Raw genomic sequence first — 23,284 nt, forward strand, 5'->3', positions numbered from 1 at the left:
TTCTTTGGCCTTGGGACTCCCCAAACATTTGCAGGGCATCCAAACACAACCTCATAAGGACTAAGCCCCATACAGGAACGGGTGATTATTCTGGTGGATAAGAGAGCCAAGGGCAAGGCATCAGGCCAAGCAAGACCCGTGGTGGCTTGTATTTTCGCGAGTTTAAGCTTAAGAGTGCCATTATAGCATTCCACCAAACCTGCTGACTGAGGATGGTTTGCTGCGTGGAACTTTTGTTTAATGCCAAGGCCTGTACATACTTTCTGCATGATCTGACCCACAAATTCACTTCCGTTGTCACTCCAAATAATTCTGGGTAACCCAAATCTCGGCAGAAACTCCTTCAAAAGGACTTTTGCCGTGGATAGAGCAGTATTATCTTTCAGGGGATAGGCCTTTATCCATCGGGAGAAGGCACATACCACAACAAGAACATGCTTCAGATTGTTACATCGTTCCATGTGAATGTTATCTATTTGCAAAACCTCAAAAGGGTACGTTGGGGGAGCAAAGTGGCCTGCCGGTGTTGGTGTTCCCTTCCCCGGGTTATGCATCAAGAATATAATACAATGCTTAACCAGATTGTCTGCACATTTAGGGAGCCCCACATTCTGCCATACCGGAGCCAGAAGTTTGCATATACCTTTAGCGCTAATGTGGGCTGGACCATGTGCCATGGTAACTACTGGGAGTACATAAGCATCTGGTAACAACCAGCGTTGATGTTCCGACAAGTCTGTCCAGCACCCTGTCACATCCAACCTTCCTATACTCTCTTTCCACGTACTCCGGTGGATCCCAAACTGTGCGCCGCGGCACCCCAGTGCACCGCCAAAACCAGCCCAGGGCGCCGCGGTCGCAGTTGCTGAGCACAAAGTCCATTATGAATTACACCGGCATCTGGAGTGCAGGCCGGGTGCGCAGTACCTGGTGATGCACTTGCTTCCTCGTAGTGTACTGTAATAATTCATTGTAAGTGAAGAAGCACACGATGCCAAGACATTGCACTCATTGAAAGTGTTTTCACTCTGCTGAATAATCCCCACGCAATGACAGCAGGACAGGAAGGATTCGGTATTTGGGTGTTTTTTATGGTCATCACCTCCCCAGAGCACACGCCACTGGAATTGGCATCTCATTGCAGAGGACGCTCCCAAGGTGATGGCACAAGGAGGACATTAAGAGTCACTGTATTTCCCAAAAAGTATTGTTGTCTACAGTGTCCAGTGTCCACGGTGATGGCTATTCTAATTTATTTATTTATGTACGTTTTCTCCACTGTTTATGAAGGACAAAAGATTGGGGCTTCGTAGCCCCCACGTTACCTCATGATAACTTCTCTGTTTGACTTTACCACTGAATACGATCTTGTGTAATTCCAACCTGGTCACTCCTCCATGACAACAGAACAAGCGTCTTCATTTCCTTGCAGCACTGCCGTGTTTTTGCCCATCATTGATAACTCTGAGGAACAAACCAGATGGTGGCCTTTTTCATTAAAGGGGGGGAAGGAAGGTTTTGGCTAAAATATATCTTATTACATCAACATAAACCCGGAAGTGGCTGGGATACTGCCTTGAAACAAGATGTCCAGTACTTTTGAAGAATTACAGTTTTCAGCAGTATGCTTGTCCGTATTTGCTGTTGGCTTTTTCTGATGCTGGAGCCATATTCAGGGCTTTGTCTACACTATTCGTCGTGGCTCTGTGATCTGCCTTTAAATTGAGGTATATTTAGTACTTTTATGGGTGTTCCAATGTTTTCACTGTAGCCTACTCCCATTGCAAATGTACTGACTTTTAGTAATTTATTTGATGTATGTGTCAGTGCAGAAGTGAAGCATAGAAATAACTGACCTGGTACAACGGGATACTGTGGTTCAGTTATAGGCATTGTGGAAGGTTTTTCCCCATTTCCATACTGTAGCTATTGCTGCTGTTTTGTTGCTAATTACAGTGCTTTGTATAGGTAGACAGTATTTAACTGCACTAACTTTCTTAATTGGAGGCATAGCACCAGCAGTACGCTGAATGACTTGGCATTCTTTTAGTTGGTTTTATTACATGAATCCATGGCTAAAAAAATAGGCGATGTCTTTATTGACACTAGAGCTTCCTTTACTGGAACTGAAGTGGACACATGGATGCCGTCTGAGTGGACTTTTGTGTCCAAATGAACCTCAGTGGTATGCTACTGACCTGTCATTATGTGAAAGGAAAATCGCAAAGCGAACAAGCCATTGCAATTCCTCATTGTATTCTATGTTCGTCACTAATTAGCAGATGTTAGGAACTATACCAGTGGTTTCCAAACCGTGTGCCACAGCACCCAGGTGCCCAGACAGGTTTCGGTTGGATGTGTCCATCTCCAGTCTCAGCACGCACGAACAGCAAACAGATACAATCACTGCATGGCCCGAGGGCGCACAAATATTGTGAAAAGAGAAAGTAGGCACTTCCTTGCATTGCAAGCACCATTCTCCATACCTTCATCCCAATTATTTTCAGGGATTAAAATGAAAGCACTACCTAGGCCGGGCTTACACACACAACCTGCCTAAAAAAAGTAATGTAATGGGGAGCCGCAGCCAACTGCCACTTGGTCAAGGGAGCCGCAGGTCAAAAAAGTTTGGGAAACACTGACGTACTCAATTCTTTCTCTGTGGCTTCTGCCTGGACCATTTTCACACTGTCCACAGTATTCTCACACATCCCTCCTTGTGCAACCCATCTAGCAGAGCCCGCAACATACATGCGGCTTGTAGTGTCTCTAGCTGTCTCTTTCGCTATCTGGTCTGCGAAAGCATTTCCTTGACCTACATCATCAGTGATCTTCTTATGTGCACTACACTTCACAATTGCTATCTGAGTGATTCAAGAAGGTCATTTACCAATTGGCCATGCTGAATCTTAGTGCCATGGGATGTGAGAAACCCTTTTTCCTTCCACAGGCGGCCAAAACTATGGGCCACTCCAAACGCATACTGACTATCATTCACCCTTTTTCCTTCAGCCAACACACAAGCTCTAGTCAGTGCTATCAATTCAGCTGCCTGGGCTGAATTATGTATAATACGCACTGTTTCCACAACAGTGTACAAGGTAGTGACTGCATAGGCTGAGGTCGTTTCACCATTGGGAAGCTTAAAACAAGAACCGTCCACCCATAGGATCCCATCCGGGTCCGGGAGTGGAGTATCCTTTAAATCAACTCTGCCTCTTGTCTCTTCTTCCGTGCGGAGGAAGCAATCATGCTGCTCCTGAGTACCATTTTCTACTGGAATTGGCAGCAATGTTGCCGGGTTCAGGGCATTACATCGCTTAATGTGTATGTGGCTAGCCAAGAGCGTCAATTCGTACCCCGAAAGGCGGGCACTCATGAGGTGTTGAGTCTTTGTTCTATTTAGGAGGGTGTCTACTGCATGCGGCACCATGACAATGAGGGTATTATCTAATACCAATCCAGCAGACTGGCGAATGGAAACTGCCGCTGCTGCTGTAGCCCTCAAACAGTTAGGTAATGCCTTGGCCACTGGATCTAACGTGGCCGAAAAATAGGCACAGGGACGTTGCTTGTCCCCAAATCATTGCGTTAAAACTGATAGTGCGCAACCTTCTTTCTCATGAACATAGAGTGTGAAAGGCTTACTGTAATCAGGAGTTCCTAACACAGGAGCAGAGCACAAGGCAGTACGTAAAGCAGTGAAACTTTTCTGACATTCCGCAGTCCATGGGAGAGGGTGCGGTGTATCTTTAAGAGTAAGTGCCAACAAGGGTTTCGCCAGAAGGGAAACATTGGGGATCCATTGTCTACAATAAGAGGTAATACCTAAAAAGGCACGCACCTCTTTTTGCGTACATGGAATAGGCATTTGGGCAATTGCTTGGATACGTTCTGGGGTCAATCGCCGTCCCTACTTTGACAAGAGATGACCTAGATAGGTGACCTCTTGGCAGCAATATTGCAATTTAGATGGTGAAACCTTGTGGTGGTGGTCAGATAAGTGGCGTAACAGTGAAATGGTAGCCTTTTTACAAGTGTCCTCAGAATCTGCTGCAACCAACAGGTCATCCACATATTGAATGAGAGTGGCCCCTGGTGGTAAAGACATGGTATTGAACTGTGATTTTAATGCTTGACTATAAATGGAGGGGCTCTCGCAATAACCTTGAGGAGCACGCTTGAACCGGAAGCTTCGGCCTGCTAAGGAGAAGCCAAAAACATACCTACTTTCCTCAGCAATGGGAATGCTGAAGAAAGCATTTTTGAGGTCAATGACAGAAAACCAGGAAGCTGAGGCGGGTATCATTGTCAACAGGGCATTAATAACAGGCAGAACAGGGCTATTGCATACATTTCCCCTAGTCTCTTCAATCACACCATTTTGTACCAAATCATGAACTATAGTCAAAAGAGCTTTTTCGCCGTCACTGGAAATTTTATACTGTGGTATGCGAGGAAATTTAATATTAGGCTTGAGGGTTACAATGTAGGGCGGAATCCGCAGGAGGCCCACATCATTGGGGCCGGTGGCCCAGAGGGTGGCGGGAAGAGATTGTAATTCAGGGGGGAGCTGGTCTTTAGACAAGTACATCGGTGAGGTCAATTTCTTACCTAAGGTAAGACGTACACCAGAAGGGGAACAGTGTAATGTCGCATACAATCTCTTCAATAAATCCAAGCCCAACAAATTTACACCACAACCAGTTGTTAAAAGGAGCGGGGCCTCCAATTTGTAAGGACCTATTGAAATGGGCAAAGGGCGTGAAACTGGGTTTTGAACTGGGGCGCCAGAAAAGCCTACAGAAACATTCGTACAGCCAGACAAAGGTGCCCCAGGGAGTTTAGAGTGAATCATAGAGCTCTTCGTCGCACCAGTGTCTAATAGGAATGGCTCTGTAACACCTAGTGCTACCACATCAACATAAGGCCCGCTTTGGTCCACTGGAACTGATACTACTCCCTTACTTTGTCCATGGCTTTCCTAGCTAGATTGGGAATTCTGGCTCTCATCCTCGGTATAATAATCATCATTGTAATAGTTGGTAGACTGAACATTTTGCTGATCAAAATAATTCATGGAGTTTCCAGGGGGCATGGAACGTTGGTTATTAGGCGGCGTACCCCGTCCTCTGGGTGCTGACTGATAACCACCCGGCTTCGTGACCCGGGAATGCCGCTCGTACGCTGTAACAAAACCGGGCAATTATACTTTAAATGGCCTTCTTCTTTACAGTAGGCGCATTTGATTCTGGCCCAGTGGGGGTCGGGGAACAAAATGCCAAGGCCTCTGCAACTGAAATTGTGGAGGCGGCTGATATTCACGTTGGGCAGGGCGAGGAGGATAAGCTTGTTGCAAAAGAACTTTTGTTTTCAGCTCTTTAGTCTTTTTATCAAGTTTCTCTTTTTCCTCTTTATCCCTATTTTCATAATACTGAGCAGTAGCCAATATCTGGGCCGAAGAGGAGACCGTCCACGCACTTTCGGAATTCTTCAATTTATTAGATATTTCCGGAACCAAATTTGACACAAATTTAGCTACAAACAGTCGTTGGCCACCTTCCGTGCTCATATCCTGACCACTATGATCGATAAACGTCTCCTCAAAACGAGTGAAGAAATCAGAGACGTTTTCATCCGCTTTCTGCTTACAAGCTGCTAACTTATCCCAATTAACTCGCAGAGGGGGCATCATAGTTTTCAGTAAGGCAATGATCCTAGCTGGGAGTTCTGTAATTAAAGCCTCAGGTTTGGCACCACCCACTTGGAGTCTGTCCGCGGCAAGTATGGCAGCCCAATCACCCCCCAATTCCCCGGGATGGTCCTCCTTTTGAATCCTAGCCCATAATGGTTGTGGGACCACATTACCCATTAGCATGTCTATATCGGCCAAATTCATAATACATGCATCGACAGTTTGGGACAACTCTTTGTAGTACCCAGCAGGATTTTTACGGGGGTCCGGTAAGGACTGTTTAAGGGCCAATACCTCAGATCGTTTCCAAGGAACGTGTACCCACGCACGTTGAAAGTGAGCAGGTATAAGAGGATTACCACCCTGAGCTGCAACCTCCTCTCTCCACACTGGGGGAACCTCTCTCATAGGATAGTGTTTTAATTTTCGTCTAACAGAGGAATCGCGTTGTGGCAAAGACCGGCAGGCAAACATCATTCTAAATGTGACAAGCGTCCTTACCGCATCCTCAACCTCTGCGCCCACAATCAGCCCTTTATCAAACTCGGCCTGAACATCTAGCAGGCCCTGAGGGGCTGGTCCCAATCCCATATCCTCCCACTCTTGACCTAAAATGTTACACATAGTATCAAAAACATATCTCTGCGTTGGTGCCTCCCACTGTTGAAAGGTGACCATAATGTCTTGCACACTATACTGGGGGCCATTCGTGGTCCACCTTCGGGCAAGGAGATCTAGCCCTTCCCGTTCATCTGGACCTGGCAGCTGACTACGAGTTTGTCTACGAGGAGGAACAGGGGTCATTTGAAGTGTCCCAAAGAGAGGGGACAAAAAGGCCAGAAACGGTATCAACCATTCGCCTCCGAGCGGAGGGAGAATAGTCATTAGGACAGGAGACAGAATATTAGGCGGGGCAGAAGAGGGAGTAATAGGTACAAAGGGAGACGAAGGTAGGGGAGAGCTCGGTAATACCGGAAGAGGCTGTGATGGGGGTGCAGGAACCGATTGAGGAGCGACAGGTGGAACAACAGGTGGAACAGGTGGGGCAGGTGCTAATAATAAAGGTGCATTTGCTCCCGGGGCAGGCGGTAGTGCAAAAGGTACATTAGCCCCCTGCGCATAGGGCGGAGGTAATCTCAACAGATGGGACATTAAAGGATCCTTCTCAGGGTCCACATTTTTCTCTGTAGGGGAAGTTGGCAACACTGGATAACATTTATCTACCGCCATACGATGTTGCCTATCTGAAACCTCAATCGCATGATCGGTCTCATTATTTTTAAACTGTTGGGCAGCTTGTAAAATAGACATATCCCTCCTATCTCTTTTAGCTTGTTTTATTTCTTTCTGTTTGGCCTCCTTACGCCATACGCGAAAAGAGTCAAACATAGCCGGCCGGGCTTTTCGTTTAAACAAAGTGTCCTCCAAATTATCTAAGATATTGAGCTCAAAACTGCCATTCTGCGGCCACCGTAAAACACCATCTTTCCTAGTATAGGGAACCCACGCCTCATTAAAGGCTATGGGGCCTATACCATGTTTAGAATATACTTCATAAGTGGGAGTCCCGGCCGGAGGAATTGGACAAGAGTCCTCCAGTCGGGAATCCCTATCGCAACAACAACAAAACCATCTTCCAAACTTACTGAAACCAGGCATCGCTATCACACTAGTTTCTTTACAAACTTCAAGGGGATAATTAGTCACTTTATAGTACAAAAACTGCACTCACCCCTCGGTTTCGGCTTTTGCAAAAGTCGAACAAAGACAAAACAAAGACAAAGGAGTGGCCACTATACTTAACCAGATGTTTTCTTACGCCAACAGCAGTCCATCTAATGTCTCACAATACCAATCACCAAGGGAGCCAAAGCGTGGCGGCAGTCAGGGCAGCAGGTCTTCGCAGCCGTTGGAAGGGAGAAGCCACACTGTAAAAACCTTCGGTCCACTTACCACATGCAGGGGTCGATCACGTGGTGCGCGTCCTCCGGAATTTCCTTGCGGGGCTCCTCACGATCCCCGGGCTGGACCTATGACCTCTGAAGCCGCCTCACAGAGCGCACCATTTGAAGAACCAGGCTGAATTAGGCCTTGCGGCGCAGGGTACGCCTGAAATCTTCTGAGTTCGCCTTCTAAATGTACAGAGACACGGAACACTCTGTTGGCATAGGAACTTCAATTTATTAGCTGCAGCTAGGTACAGTTGTCCTAGAAGTACATCAGCGGTAGGTTCTCAGGAGACTGCCACTTCAATCGTGGCTCACAGTCTTTTATAGCGCTTGAATCCCCTAAAGCAACAACCCCCTCAATGTGCAATAAAAACAAACAAATCATCCATTAGCAAACATTCTTTGTACAAGATACAGGATAACAGGTAATAGAAATTCCTTCCCTAGGGTCGTGTTCTCTACCTGACCCTATAGGGAAGGTGTCATGAGCATTCCTAAGTTAAATTAATTTACAACAGGACGTGTTTGCGTGTTGCAGGTGGTGATTCGTATAACAATTGGAGAGGCAGAGAAGGATCACCAAGGGTCAATAGATGGTTATCACGGGAATTAGTTGCTTCGAGCCGGGTCTCAGAATGTACTTTGCTCAGAGAGACCTGAAAAGGTTGTTTAACATGCTACAGTACAGAGTATGAAAGAAGCGCTACGAAGGTCGTCGTGCCTGAGTGAGGGCAACATCACAATGGTGTCAATACGCAAGATGGAGCCGTAATCAAATTTCCTCAACACAGTGTGCATTAATTAAAGTATCTGCTCCTCCTGGTACAACAAATGATATTTGTAAAGCAATGCTTCCTTCTCACCATGGATCAAACCCTGAGATGCAGTTGGCAAGACTGAGACAGGACCCTTTTTTTTTTTTTTTTTTTTAAAAAAACCTTTATTTGACACAGCAGTTATGTACAGTCACGGTCCTACAACCTCCGAGGCCGGCCGCTAGTGTGCAAAAAGGAAAATCAATATAGTGAGCAAATGAGCAACCTGCACGGGGGGCGGCTAATCGGCCCACAACTAGACTCCATACAACAAGAAGGTTTTGAATTAACATTTTATGAGAAAAAAACAACAATACAAAACTAAAACCAGGCATGAAAACTATATAAGCAGGGACTTGCTCTCCCATGTGGGGGGGGGGGGGGGGGGGCAGCCGCCTCTCAGCGGCACTATAAGCAAAAGCTAATATTAGGCGAGGCGGGAGGGGGGGCAGGGAAGTACACATGTACCGATTCCAGGAAGGAACAGGAATATCCGAGCTAAGGGGACAAGGCTGACAGGACCCTTTTGATACACTCCCCTACCACCCCACACCACCAGAAGGTGAGCTCTGCCTAATACAATCTATAATTTCTAGCTGTTGAATCTTAAACCATGGGCGTGTCATGTAGCAGGATTCCAAACAAGATGGAGTTAGTCTGACTTCATGACTTTGGCCTACGGGCTCACAGTACCTTTCTCATCTGGAAAGACAGTTGATGGCTAAGTTCTATGGGTAAATGAGGATTTATATGCGGCTAGCAATACAAAGGCCCCCAAAAGCTTGCAAAGGGAGAGGAAAACCATAGTCCTAGGTCAGGATCCAGGTTAGAGCAGTAGAGTGGCTGAGCCATGTAATGTACACTATGTCCTTCCATTTGCAACAGCATAGCGTGCTATCCCCTATGTTCCAGGGCCCAGCAAAGTGGTGTGACAAAGGCCAAATCACTTGAGATTCCACTTTAAATATTTATATTTTGTCCGTTAGTGGGGACCCCTTAACTTTATTACCCCTTAAGTGTATGATATGAAAGCTTATTCATTGTATATCAGTAAGAGTTGCATGTGTACATAAAATGCTACTTATATAGGTGAGATACAAAGCAACAGTAGCGTCCTCCGAAGCCCGGGTACTCACCAATGGCTATTACACACATGGAGCTTAGGAAAACACGTCTTAATTCTTTTGCGTGTAACAGCAAACTCAACATTCTAAATCAGCCTTCATTGCTGTCCGCTCTAACAATTACGTCACAGCTCTTCAGAGTCTATCAGGAGCCAAAAGGGTTCCATTGTTGCTAACTTGCAAGACATTACATCAAGCACAAATGCTAAAATGAATTGGAAGGATATAAACCCTTACTTTATGCCTGTTATCTGGGCGAGGTTGGGCTCTTACATGTGTGCGTTATACTTGAAGAAGTGAAGCTTACATTATTTAAGATGCCCTATCTCCCTGCTCCCCTCTTCCCATCACTCTCAGTTCCTTCCTTCTCAAGCCCCTTTTTGCTGCATTCCCCACCAATGGCAGATGGCCCACTCAAAGTGGTTTTGTGACCAGCCCAAGATGGGCGTCTGCATTTGCGCTGATGCACACATGCATGTCAGGCATCTCCAAATGGATTTGTTTTATTTTCACAAATCCATTTCAAACAAGGCAACCAAGGATGTGCACTACCAAGATGGCCAACTCTGGATGTTTTTTTAATTTTTTTTAAATGCGTTCAAATATTTCTAGTATAAGAGCTTGTAGCCTGGCACTTGATCCTCCAATACCAGTCCCTCCTGGTATATTGATAACATATGTACAATGCCAGGAGGTTTGCGTGGGTTTCCTATTCGTTAACACAGTACAGATTAGTGGACAATAATTAGCTAACTTCAATCCATGGTCATAAATCCACAGTGATCCAGGCGTAATAGCAAAACTCCTCTTTTGGCAATTCTTAAACTTGATATGGTAATGCTCCGAGAAATGTAATCTCTCTGCTCCTAGAGCCGATATGTTTTTAGGTGAAGCCCTTTTATCAAGGCTTGGAATACTTTAAAAGGGGAAACAACCTTTACAACGCAGTCATTACATCGCACTACATTTACAACGCAGTCATTACATCGCAACATCATTTACAATGCATGTGACTAGAAAGCAGCCATTACATTGCATGTCACTACAACGCATGACACTACAACGCATGTCATTACAACGCATACCATTAGAACGGATGTATGACGTTACAACGCACACTTTTACAACGCATGCACTTACAACGCATTTTTTACAACGCATAATCCATTACAACGCATGACATTACAACGCATGACACTACAACGCATTTTTAAAAAATACCTTTACAACGCATTGCCATTACAACGCATACTACCTTTACAACGCATACCATTACAACGCATTATATTAAATTACATTTAAGGTAAGTATTAGATAGTATAGGGGTAAAAATTACTATTCTAACTCCAGGGGGTGCAACAGTAGGGTAAGTGTTGGATAGTATAGGGGTAAAAATTACTATTCTAACTCCAGGGGGTGCAACAGTAGGGTAAGTGTTGGATAGTATAGGGGTAAAAATTACTATTCTAACTCCAGGGGGTGCATCAGTAGGGTAAGTGTTGGATAGTATAGGAGTAAAAATTACTATTCTAACTCCAGGGGGTGCATCAGTAGGGTAAGTGTTGGATAGTATAGGGGTAAAAATTACTATTCTAACTCCAGGGGGTGCAACAGTAGGGTAAGTGTTGGATAGTATAGGGGTAAAAATTACTATTCTAACTCCAGGGGGTGCAACAGTAGGGTAAGTGTTGGATAGTATAGGGGTAAAAATTACTATTCTAACTCCAGGGGGTGCATCAGTAGGGTAAGTGTTGGATAGTATAGGGGTAAAAATTACTATTCTAACTCCAGGGGGTGCAACAGTAGGGTAAGTGTTGGATAGTATAGGGGTAAAAATTACTATTCTAACTCCAGGGGGTGCATCAGTAGGGTAAGTGTTGTATAGTATAGGGGTAAAAATTACTATTCTAACTCCAGGGGGTGCAACAGTAGGGTAAGTGTTGGATAGTATAGGGGTAAAAATTACTATTCTAACTCCAGGGGGTGCATCAGTAGGGTAAGTGTTGTATAGTATAGGGGTAAAAATTACTATTCTAACTCCAGGGGGTGCATCAGTAGAGTAAGTGTTGGATAGTATAGGGGTAAAAATTACTATTCTAACTCCAGGGGGTGCATCAGTAGGGTAAGTGTTGGATAGTATAGGGGTAAAAATTACTATTCTAACTCCAGGGGGTGCATCAGTAGGGTAAGTGTTGGATAGTATAGGGGTAAAAATTACTATTCTAACTCCAGGGGGTGCAACAGTAGGGTAAGTGTTGGATAGTGTAGTGTAATATTATGCGTTGTAATGGTATGCGTTGTAATGGTAGTATGTGTTGTAATGGAATGCGTTGTAAAGGTAGTTTTTAAAAATGCGTTGTAGTGTCATGCGTTGTAATGTCATGCGTTGTAATGGATTATGCGTTGAAAAAAATGCGTTGTAAAGGTAGTGCGTTGTAAAAGTTGCGTTGTAAAGGTTGTTCCCCCATTAGAACGCATAGTACCCCTACACTATCCAACACTTACCTTACTGTTGCACCCCCTGGAGTTAAAATAGTAATTTTTACCCCTACACTATCCAACACTTACCCTACTGTTGCAGCCCCTGGAGTTAGAATAGTAATTTTTAACCCTACACTATCCAAAACTTACCTTGAATGCAATGTAATGGTATGCGTTGTAAAAGTATAATGCGATGTAATGGAATGCATTGTAAATGTAGTTTTAGAAAACTCATTGTAAGGGCATGCGATGTAAATGTATGCGTTGTAAAGGATGTTGTGATGTAAAACTGTAAATGTATGCATTGTAACGTCATACATTCGTTTAAATGTGCACAATATCTGCAATACAAAATGTAATCATTGAATATTTTATCCTTCTTTGAAGTTGCTTGTAGTATATATACTGTTGATAATTTGTTAATTATAACAGTTGTCCCCCTCAAGGTATACGCAACCTTACAGGATAGTAGCATACCTCCCACGATGACCGAATAATGAAACATTCGCTGTAGGAGCGGAGACATTACATTTCAGAAAGCTGTCCTGTAGGAAACCCGCCTTTCTTGCTGAACCCTATATGGCTGGCAGTAGAAGTCTGTGCACTTTACCCCAGTTAATCTATAGCAAATTTAACTTACCTCAAAGTCCCTAGTATATGGTACAAGGTGATTTCTGACAGTTTCTCTGACATAGAATGAAAGTAGAAAGAGTTGACTCCCTGGCATTGTGACCCAGTGGTACCCAGCCAGACCCAGCCACATCATTAAATGGACAGTTAGGTAAATAGGAGGAGCAATAAGGAACATCAAGCAAACCAGCAGGGAGCTGTCTTTTATCATAGAATGGAAGTACCTAAAAGATGATGAATAAAATAATTAACCATATAAACTAACTAGACCTAAAATCGGAAGCGCCAAAAACAAAAGAAGGAGACGGAGCACAAATCTCAGGAAACAAAAAAACAAGCAGTCATTGAAAATACAGGTAAATCAAGACACCTTCCAGTCATGAAGGAACATACAAAAATTGCAGTTCAAACCACAAGTTAATTAAATCTTTCTAAAATAAGCTTGAATAAGTAAACTTAGTGGACGTGCAGGAGTGAGGATCTAGCCAAGGAATATTTAGTTATTGCCTGTGTTCTTCTCAATGTTTCCAGGTGTTCCAGAGACGCTGGGATGGCTCCGTAGATTTCTATCGGGACTGGAAAACATACAAGAATGGCTTTGGCAGCCAGATGACAGAGTTCTGGTTAGGGAACGACAATCTTCACTATTTAACAGCAAATGGTAATGTATTAATCACTTGTTTTGTGTTTGAATAAACTTTGCTCAGTCTTATTATTCACACTCCATTAGTAATTTTACTGGGGGGGGGGGGAGAGTGGATGATAACAAGGCATCACAAGAGGATAGAAACTTCGGATACACAGGAAACTAATACTTAGTGATTACAAGAAACATTAAGTAGCTCAGATGTGTATACATCAAGAAAGCCAGAAAGAAAAGGTGAACATTGATCATAAAAGCTTCAGGCCAAAATATTACAGATTCAGTCATTCAGAGCCCTCAGAAGATCTGCTAAGAGAAACGTGCTAAGTTCTGCACCAACTCCAGAGTCTCTGCACTAGTAAACTAACTATTAACTCATAGCTTCTGAATACAAAAAAAAGTAAACTTACACAAAATTGTAAGTGTACCTTTGTGAATGTGGTCCACTATCAGCAATGAAAAAAATCCATTCTTAGATGTCCTAATCTATGTGGAAAATGACAAACTGAAAACTACTCTCTTCCCTAAGGAGACATCAACAAACAGCATCTTACATGGGAAAGGTTTTCACCAAAAACTCTTTTGAATAATATTCTTTATGGAGAATTTTCCAGACCTAAAAGGGACTGTTAAGTGAAAAAGATTTAAATGAAAAAGCTGTGATATGAAAAAAGTTTTTTTTCCAAAGGGGGTATCAGCGCACTATAATCAAATAAGGATGGAAAGAGCTCAAGAAAAGAAAAGAATGACGTTGGACGCAGGAACAAAATAAACACATCTGATGCAGATCAATAAATAAGAATCATCATGATATTTAATAAGGAACAACCCAAGATAAGGAAAATACTCCAGAAACAATAGTACTTGGTATGTGACGGACCAGACATTGGAGCCTAAGTAAGCAACCACGCCTTGATTACCTTTAGGAGAACTCCAGCACAAAACGTTGGTTAAAAGCCACTTTGACGTCAAGACTCGGAATCAAAATTGATTTTTTTTTAACGACTCCGGCTTCAAAGGTTGTGGTAAAAATATTGCATGTAAGATTGCTTATTAGACAAACGCATATCAAGACAGGCAAGGAGAAATTACCCTGATCAATAGCAGCATCACATACAACAAAACATTTGTGGTATACATTTGGGAAAGCACCTGTGGGCTCAAATACGTTAAGAGCACTATGTGTCCCCTGTTTAAAAGAATATTTGAACATCTGAGAGCGGTGCACAATAAAGAGACAACCTATATAATGAGAAATGTTATATCAAACAACAGAAGATGACTAGTGTAGCATAAAATCCTATGGCATTGATACAGTACAGACAAAAGAATTTGGTGGGAATCGGATTCTTGAACTCGAATCCAAGTAAATCATCAAACTTCAAACGTGTGTACTGCATGGTTTAAATAATAAGGAACTCCATGTGCATCTATGTGTAATGAATTAGAGTACTGAGACACTTGAACTAACGGGAAGCAGACTTTACAATGCAACTATTACAACACATGCCATTACATCGCATGCCGTTGCAATGAAAAAGGGCTGTGCAGCAGTGGGTAGAAAGGTGTTGGATTTAACTCCAACACCTTTCCTACTGTTGCACACACTGAAGTTGGAATAGAAAATTAATCTATTCCAACTTTCAGCGCTCCCCCGACAGAAACTCGGGGTAAAGTTTGGCTTTGCAACGGCATGCGATGTAATGGCATGCGTTGTAACGTCACATATTCGAACTCACACAAAGGTAAAATAGCACAGGTGACTAGGCATCATGGACATTGTTAGCGCCGAAAAGTCCTCTGTTTGGTATGAGACCTGTTTCCCCGCCATGAGTTCTCAATTACACTGTTGTCTGGATCCCTAATGTTGATCTTTTGTCATAGGCGACCTTGGATCATGTGTGTGCACCATGACATAGTCCTATCTCATGGATTGCGGTCTTGTTGGACTGGCAGGGGCGCCCACAGCGCTACCCTCATAGTGGTGGAAGGCTACCACCTTCACCAGGAGTTAAGCAGCACGAGCACAGTGGCAGCAGTATACAGTGCAGTGATCAGTAGTCGTAAAAGGGACCTTTTTTAACCTGTATCACTGGACTGAGACCTTTAGGCTCACTCACCTTTTTTGAAAGGTTCAACTTCTGTTTGCTAAACTCACCCTTGGCCTACATCATGTAGATGTGGAGTGCTGCATAGCGCAGGAGTAGTGGCTCTGCGTTTGTTGTATGTGTGCCTGCAAAGGGTACAGTACAAGTATGGAGCAGTACTGTGCAGTGCATGTGTGGCTAGAACATGTACTGGTTGTATGTATGCCTGAGAAGAATAAGTTACATGAGAGATGTGGGGCTGCGCCGGGTGTGCGTGTTAAAAGCCTGTGCTTGATGCATGTGTGCTGTGTGGAGTACAATACATGATGGGTGAAGTGTTGTGCAGTGCACATAGTAAGTGTGTGCACTGGCAGTGTGTGTGTGTTTGTAAATAGCACACCATAGTTAAACATGCGTACTTGTAAGGGTGCAATTTATAGAGTTAACAGTGCTGGGCCCAAAGTGATCTGAAAAAGTACACTGAGGAAGTGTGCCTGCAATGATACATTGTAAGGAGGACTCTTCTATTTTGTTAAAGACATGAGGAGGAGAGGAATTCCCAGACAGATTTGTGTATCGTTGCTACATCCCTGTAAGCTGGGTGGAGACACACTGGAGAGAAAAGGAATAGACTCTTTGATTCAGTGACAGATCACAAGGAAGAGGCCTGGACATATCTCAGGAAGGGAGATTGGGGCTACTAAGGGAAATGTAATGAATAGGGGTCGGGGTCTGGGTTTAACCTTTTGATGTACATATCACTGTGGATGGCATCCAGGTGTGAACTGTGGTCACTCCCATGAATTGTGTTGTGGACAATCAGGTTTGGAGTCATGCCTGCTGTAGACCTCGTAATGAAGGAAGAACAAAAGGAGAAGTGCCCACTTCAAAAGAAGCAGAACCCCAACATAAAACTTCAAAGGCCCAGACCCTCAATTACATTTGGTTCTGGAAAAGGGCTATAAGAAAGAAAGGTTGAGTCTCCAAAAATGTGTCATCTGCAAAACTGCCAGATGGGTTGTGTGAGAAGAGGAAGCTCTGTAAGACTTCAGCTTGTGAGCTGAACTGGGGGCCAAGGCCTATCAGTCTCCCCGCTGGGTGAGGGGACATTACCCAGGGAGCCCAAGACCACCTGCCCTGGGAGCCTGGAGCATCAGTGCCTGCCTGCCTGCTTGCCAAGACCAGTGGTCCCTGTGAGGAAGAGAAGAGTGTTGGAGGGAGCAAGGTCCAATGGGGAGTTCTACTGTGAGACTCCCTGTGCGAGGTGTGGGGATTTGGCTGAGCACTGATCGGGCCATTACCTGTGTGCAAGATTGTTTTCAGCAACCCAGGTATGCTAGTAGAAGGCCGCTGTACACTGAGCCTTGTGTTGAGCACTGTGCAGGTCTTGCTACACCCGTACTGCCATGCTGCAGTAACCCAGTATGCCAGAGGGGCCACCGATAAAGTACCATCTCAAGGAGTGCCAAGACTTGTGACTGTCCGGGCCAGGGTGCTGAGGCTGAAAGAGCCTGCGCCCATGTCACCACGTACCACGGCAACCTCATATGCCAGAAGGGGCTGCCAGTATCAATGCTACCATGGATTTGAGCTAATGCCAAAAGTAAAGACTGAGGCTATGACTCGTGGGTTGGACCCGTGCTGCCAGGCAACTAGCCCAACTCACCGCAGAGGACTGCAGGAGCCACTGTGTATAAAAGGCATTAGCGCTGGTGCTGGTCAGGAGCTGATGAAAAGGATTCCCCACCCTCTCTGAACAAAGTCAACTTACTGCTTCTTTGCAAGCAGAGAGCTGCTTTGACATCTGAGAGACCTCCAGCAGTGGCATTCCAGAGAGAGAGCCTGCACCGCAGAGAGCAGCTGCGTGAGCCGCAATCAGCCCCCCTCTCCGCAACAGAGCAGGACTTAGTGGTGCACGTTTGAAGGTGCCTGCTGCATTGTTGAACTATTCAGTGCTGCAAGAGTGGGCAAGGCAAGACCTGGACCAGTCGGGCCCCAGGGGAACTCACTGCTATCTGTGCTGAAGCACCATAGACACTTTTGGCTAAGTTTCTAAAGGGTCAAAAGGGAGACCTCTTGGGCATAGCCTAATAGTTTGCATTCCCTGATACAACCACCAGTGAATGGAGAATAACCCAGGACACATTACACAATGGGGGGTGAGTCAGGGATTCATCTGACAACTACTAGAGTCCCGACCTCAAGGGGGATTGTGTTGTTGCATTTGGATGTTGCATTTTTTGCCTGTGTAGAGTTAGAAATAAATACCACTTTTTCTAATAAAACCAAGCATTTGGCTGGACATTGATTTATTCTTTGTACTGTTTGCAGTTTAAGAAATTAGTTGTGTTCACTGACCTGTATCTACATCCCCTAAGGGAGCTTTGACTGCTCAACCACAGCTACCACTGACAGTCAAGTGCAGAAGGGGTACTTGGATCAGTTGATCAGGAACCATAGTAGGACGGGTCCAGGGACATCAGTAGTAAAAGGCCTCAACCAGTACGGTTGGGCTCAGTAACCCCTGCTTCCCCTGTTGCCCTATAAAAATTTTCTGGCAGACATTATTGTATATAAGAAAATAATAGACACTAAGGAGTCGATTACGATGTCGAATCTTCTGAATCCGATTCGGAACACGCCTTTCCGACCAACTCGGACACTTTTCCCAATGACCAATTACAATGACTGGAAAGTGTTTAGACCGACTTCGTTCCGAAAGGCATTGGGAGTAACCGAGTTGGTCGGAACCTAATCATAGCGGTCTATGGAGCGTGTTTCCAGACAAGTGATTAGGATGTCACATTCGGACAGCCTTTCCAACTCGGTTGTTCTGACACGGATCAGCTGTCATAATCTGACTTTGGGGGTCCATAGAAGGCCCCCCTTCACCCAAGGCCCTCCAAATCAGGCCCATGGGGGTACCCATGGGTCCCCCTTCCCATGCATGCACAGTGTGGCAGGCGCCACAGGTGCAAGGTTTTCCCCAATCACTCCTTTTGTCATTGGGAGCCAGTGTTCTCGTTCGGAACACTGGCTCCCATTGAAGTCAATAGGAGTCCAAATGAATGATGTCCGGAAGTCTCCTAATCGTTCGGTCAGACTCGCAGAGCCCCATTCGGTTGGAAGAGCTTCCGGACAATATCGTAATTGGCCCCTAAATCTGTGCCTCTCTGAATCAATAAACTCAGTTACCTGAAAGTACTGTGTAAGCTTTGGCAGACCCCATTGTGTAGGTATAGTCAAGAGAAGGTTCCATAGGAAATAGATTGTTTTGGTTTGCTAATTACTTTGGCACTGTTTGTTGAATCTTCACAAAACGTTTCACAAGACAAGAAAAGATAAGCTAACTGAGCTCATTGTGAAACATTTTGGGGTGGTCTGTGAAGTAGGAGTGGAGAAAAAGGGGGATTCCCAAAACACATTTTCCCTGTAAAATTTCCCATAGTAAAAGTGAACAGTGCTACAACCAAACAGAAAGGATTTACACCATATTTGGCAGAAAGCTAGATCTTTACCCAGAACACATGCTTTTGGTGATCTAATGTTAATCTGTTCAGTAGTTTTGAGGAATTAGGGATTATAATTTATGGATAACATACAATCAGATTTACTGGCTGCAATATTGTAGGGATTATATTTTAGAGATGGTGGTTTGTACCTTTGTTTTTACTAACATGAGAATATGCTACTCACACATTTATTTTTAGTAGACGTTGTTTTATGGTCTCTCCAGTTAGTTCCAGGTACACACATATCAGAACATGATGTCCTTGTTATTATGTGTTTGTAGGAGATTACTTTATCCCTTCAGACTAAGTAACATTGTTATTCTGCATCTCTAGCAGAATGTGATAAGACCGGTGTTTTATTATTTGCCAGTGTTTAAGTCAGAGAGAGGCACTTCACACCTCAGTTATCATGAATGTTTGAGAGAGCTGTGAATGAGATTCAGCCCTGCAGACCCCAACATTCATCCTAAGAAGGAAGATAACTGTGCTAGTAGAGATGTGCGCTGGCTTGCACAGACAGACAGCATGCTTTAGTTAACGCACTTCATGAGACATTACACCAAGGTATGGGGTTAGATCATTCCAACTAGGTCTGGCAGAAGGATACCTCCATTATGCTCATGTTTAGAAGTACTACTGATAGATAGGAGTAACCTTAGGAACAATTAATATGGTTAAATTGTTTGTTGTTTGTGTTTTTTAACATAATACTTATAACAATGATATGTTTCATCTGTCTACTAATCGCAGTTTAAATTTTATTTACAAGGAATAGAGCTTTTCAATAAATAATTGAAAATGCAATATTGTTTCTTTTGTTTCTAACACTTTAGGCATGCAAATGTGACAAACGAAAAGGGTTAGATCTGTTTCCAAAATTTCCTTGGGAATCAGAGTGGTCATGTTTATGGTTATTGACAACATCTATAACTCTGGAAGGTTAGGAGTTTAGATGTGTTACTGTGAGCTAGCCAAATCAACCTTTACTGATAAAATGAGTGGATCAAGTCTCTATATTATGAGGTTTTGTTGACCTAATACACGTTCCTACTAAATTCGTAGGAACCGTATCATATGGAGCCACAAACGTTCTAGAGATGGTACCTAGTTAATGGGTCTCAGTTTTCCTTTTTTGCCTTTATACGGAGATGTTTGTGGTGATAAAGGTTATCCTCTTCAGATTAATAGGAAGGTTGATCAAGCTTGGTCTTTGAAAAAGATACTCCCCCATAGTTTTTCCCTTTTTTAAAATTTCATTCATTAATATGGCAGTACAAGCTGTGGTCATTGCTATTAATTGCAGACAAGCAGTAACTAATATTTTAACTAGAAATGGGTCGCCAAAGGCGGTGGAGATGTTACCTTTGTGGTTGAGGCACATGAAGCAAATAAATGCAATTTTTTATTTATGGTTTGCTTTTCCTGCAGTAGATGCTAATTCACAAACATTTCACACATATGATGAAGCAACTGTACCAGTAGCATATAGACCCTATACGTATTTAGAAAAAAACATTTACTTACCAGGAACATCACAATTGGTCCCAAGGTGCCCTCCCACATATACTTCAAAATATATGACTGGGCTCTCTCAGGAATGAAGGGGCAACAGGGCCAGTTTTAGCAGGTTATACACCAATTCCGAATGCAAATTGCTTAACACAGCGAGAGACGCTTGCTCTCTTGAACCATTTGGTCATGCTGTATTGATGACTAATGCAGTACATTATGCATACATTGACTACTGCCCAAGCATGGGCTCCTCAGGCTGGACAGGCACAATTAGCTGTGCCTGCAATTAGTCCAATTACTATTAATGCCATTATGGATAAACGTGATGATATTGCATTGGGCAGCACAAAAAACAGATTAGCGTAAGGCAGTGTTTCCTCATACAGGACCCCAGGATAAATGTAGAATTCTCACTATATGTCTTCCACTTGGTATGGTTCCCTCAGCTGAGGAGTGTAATACGTTGGGGACTCTACTTGCTTCCCACTATACCATTACTCATGGTACTCCTTCAATTGCTGTTTTGCTAGAAGTGCTTAGACAGAATCAAACTGAACATAAAGCAGCCCCCCCGTGTCCTCAATTATTTTAGGTAATATATCAAAGGGGAGGCAGCTTCTCTGGCAATACGCCAATGGCTTCCTTCAGTTCCCACCCTGGTTCAGGAATGCGAGCTACCTAAAATAAACACTGACAAATATATTTTTATAGGCCATGATAGTTTGAGAACCAGGCCTAAAAAGCCACAACTTAAAGGTAAATCAGAAGTCGATAATCCAACCAGAAACCTGAGTTTTCCCCAAAAAACACTGGGGTAAAAATAAAGACAGGACTAGAACAAAAACACGGGCTGGATCTCCCCAACCAGCATCTGGAAACCGTTATAATTTACATGACCGTGATAAAATTAAACAGCATGATAGGTATCAGTATTTTGATACACGTGCCTCTCATTCCTTGCAGGGCTCTACAGACAAAATATCAGAAAGAGGGGGTCGAGGTGGTTGCAGACAGGAGTAGGGGTGGGCGGAGCACGTGGAGTTACACTACATGGAATTCCACGGAGTTGCGTGAAAACTCTGTGGAATTCCACTGAGTTCCGTGAGTGGGCAGAGTTGCGTCACTCGCCCACCCCTATTCCTAAAGAATGGTATAGGAGGGTGCACTTGATGAAGGAGTTCTATGGGGAGGGCGGGCTTCCCAGCACACTGTTTGACAGCCACACTCAGACTGGCAGCCCCTGGGTGCTCACACTGCATGAGCTTTCCAAAGAGGCCCGGAGTGCGCCATGCCTGAGGGCCATGATGAACCCCTCTGAAGCCAGGTCCTACACCCCTGATCCCCCGCTAAGCCATAGGAAGCCCTTCCAGGACCCACACACTGTTTCCGGTTCCACACAAGGCATTTAGGAGTCCTAAAGTTAGGACTCCTAACTTCTGTGAATACCGAAATGAGTAAGTGCCTTCTGTGAATACCAAAATGAGTAAGTGCCTTCTGTGAATACCAAAATGGTAGTAAGTTTAGGATTTTGTCTTAAGTTAGTTCTGTGAATCGGGCCCCAGGTCTTTAAGCAATGCTAAAGAGCTAAAGTATTAGGTTCAGGTCGCAGTTGGATCCACCACCTATATGGTGTCCAGAGATGTTAAATAATCTGCCTAGATCTTTGTTGGGACGTCGGACTCCATATGAAGTCCTTTATGGGTTTTCTGTGTTTTTTCTGGATCTTGATAACTCTAGCACATTGAGAGAGGATGAGCCCGTTGACATCAATGAACATTTCATTGTCTTACAGGAATTACAGGACTCCCGAGATGAACACTCAAATTTAAGTTCTAAACTGTCTGCCACTGATGAAGTGAAGGTGCAACCAGTGGTTTCTGGCTGGATTCCTTAAGTTGGAGATCTAGTCCGAGAGAAGATTGCAGATAAAAAATAGTTTGGCACACCATATCGTGCACTGTTGTTTGTCCTTGCCATCCAAGGTATTCGAACTGTGATTTTGTTATCATTTGCTGGTTGTGAACAAAAACACGTTTCAATTGATTTGATCAAGCTACACCATGTAGCTAGTCCTCTATAGTAGGCCACAAGGGTTTCTGGGTAGTTCCTTGTCATCTCTCCCTACACTTCAAGAAATCCCTTTACAAGACATAAGTACTACTAATCTTGCTACTCCCCGGCTGAACTTTTGATTCTTCCAATTGATGATGGAAACAAAGGGTGCATTCTGCCATGAGTTTGCCATTTTCTACTGCTGCTCCTTGCACTGAAGCTATTATCACCCGCCTTTGGAGGTGTTCGTCTTGTCTGCATCATACGCTGAAATCCATGTTTTTCTCAGTTTGCATTAGTTGTTCGTGGGGTCGGCTGACGTAGCCCACGCATGTAGCCGTTAGAGCTCCAGCTTTTCCTCCTCCTTCCGCCCGCTTCCTCTTCTGCTGAGATGCCGAGACAACGAGACGCGATGCGCACAGCCACGGCTGAAGAGTGACTGGTGAGGCAAAAAGTAACGAAAATTTGTCGGCTTTGTGCAGCTGCGGTATCGAGGAAAAGCTGAAGCCCAAGAAGGGAAAGTAACGGTCTCTACGGCCTCCACTGTCTTTGCGGTCAGCCACAGTTTTAGCAAAGCACCGCTTTTCGCGGCCCCCAGCTCCCTGCTATTCACTGTTGACTGGGAAGGAGGCCGACAGCGAGACAGTGGGCAAGACCTCCGTGGTGCTGGAACCATATGGAATTTACAGCGCCAGAGAGCCAGTGGAAGATATTATTGCCATGAATTGGAGGTGAGTGCTGCCACAACAGAGAGTCAAGCAGGGGGGTAGGCACTCTAACGAAG

General features: G+C 44.2%; 1 protein-coding gene across 2 annotated transcripts in view; it reads left to right on the forward strand.

Moving 5' to 3' along the window:
* The window catches only part of LOC146868576 (ficolin-2-like), a 254,859-nt gene that overhangs the window by 151,880 nt on the left and 79,695 nt on the right, over positions 1-23,284 (forward strand). For both annotated transcript variants that reach the window (XM_085611422.1, XM_085611429.1), the window contains exon 7: positions 13,226-13,355. In XM_085611422.1, coding sequence (XP_085467548.1) covers positions 13,226-13,355 — 130 coding nt within the window. The remainder of the gene's footprint in view (positions 1-13,225; positions 13,356-23,284) is intronic.

The sequence above is a fragment of the Triturus cristatus genome, chromosome 1_2 (assembly GCF_964204655.1).
Source record: "Triturus cristatus chromosome 1_2, aTriCri1.1, whole genome shotgun sequence".
NCBI lineage: Eukaryota > Metazoa > Chordata > Amphibia > Caudata > Salamandridae > Triturus > Triturus cristatus.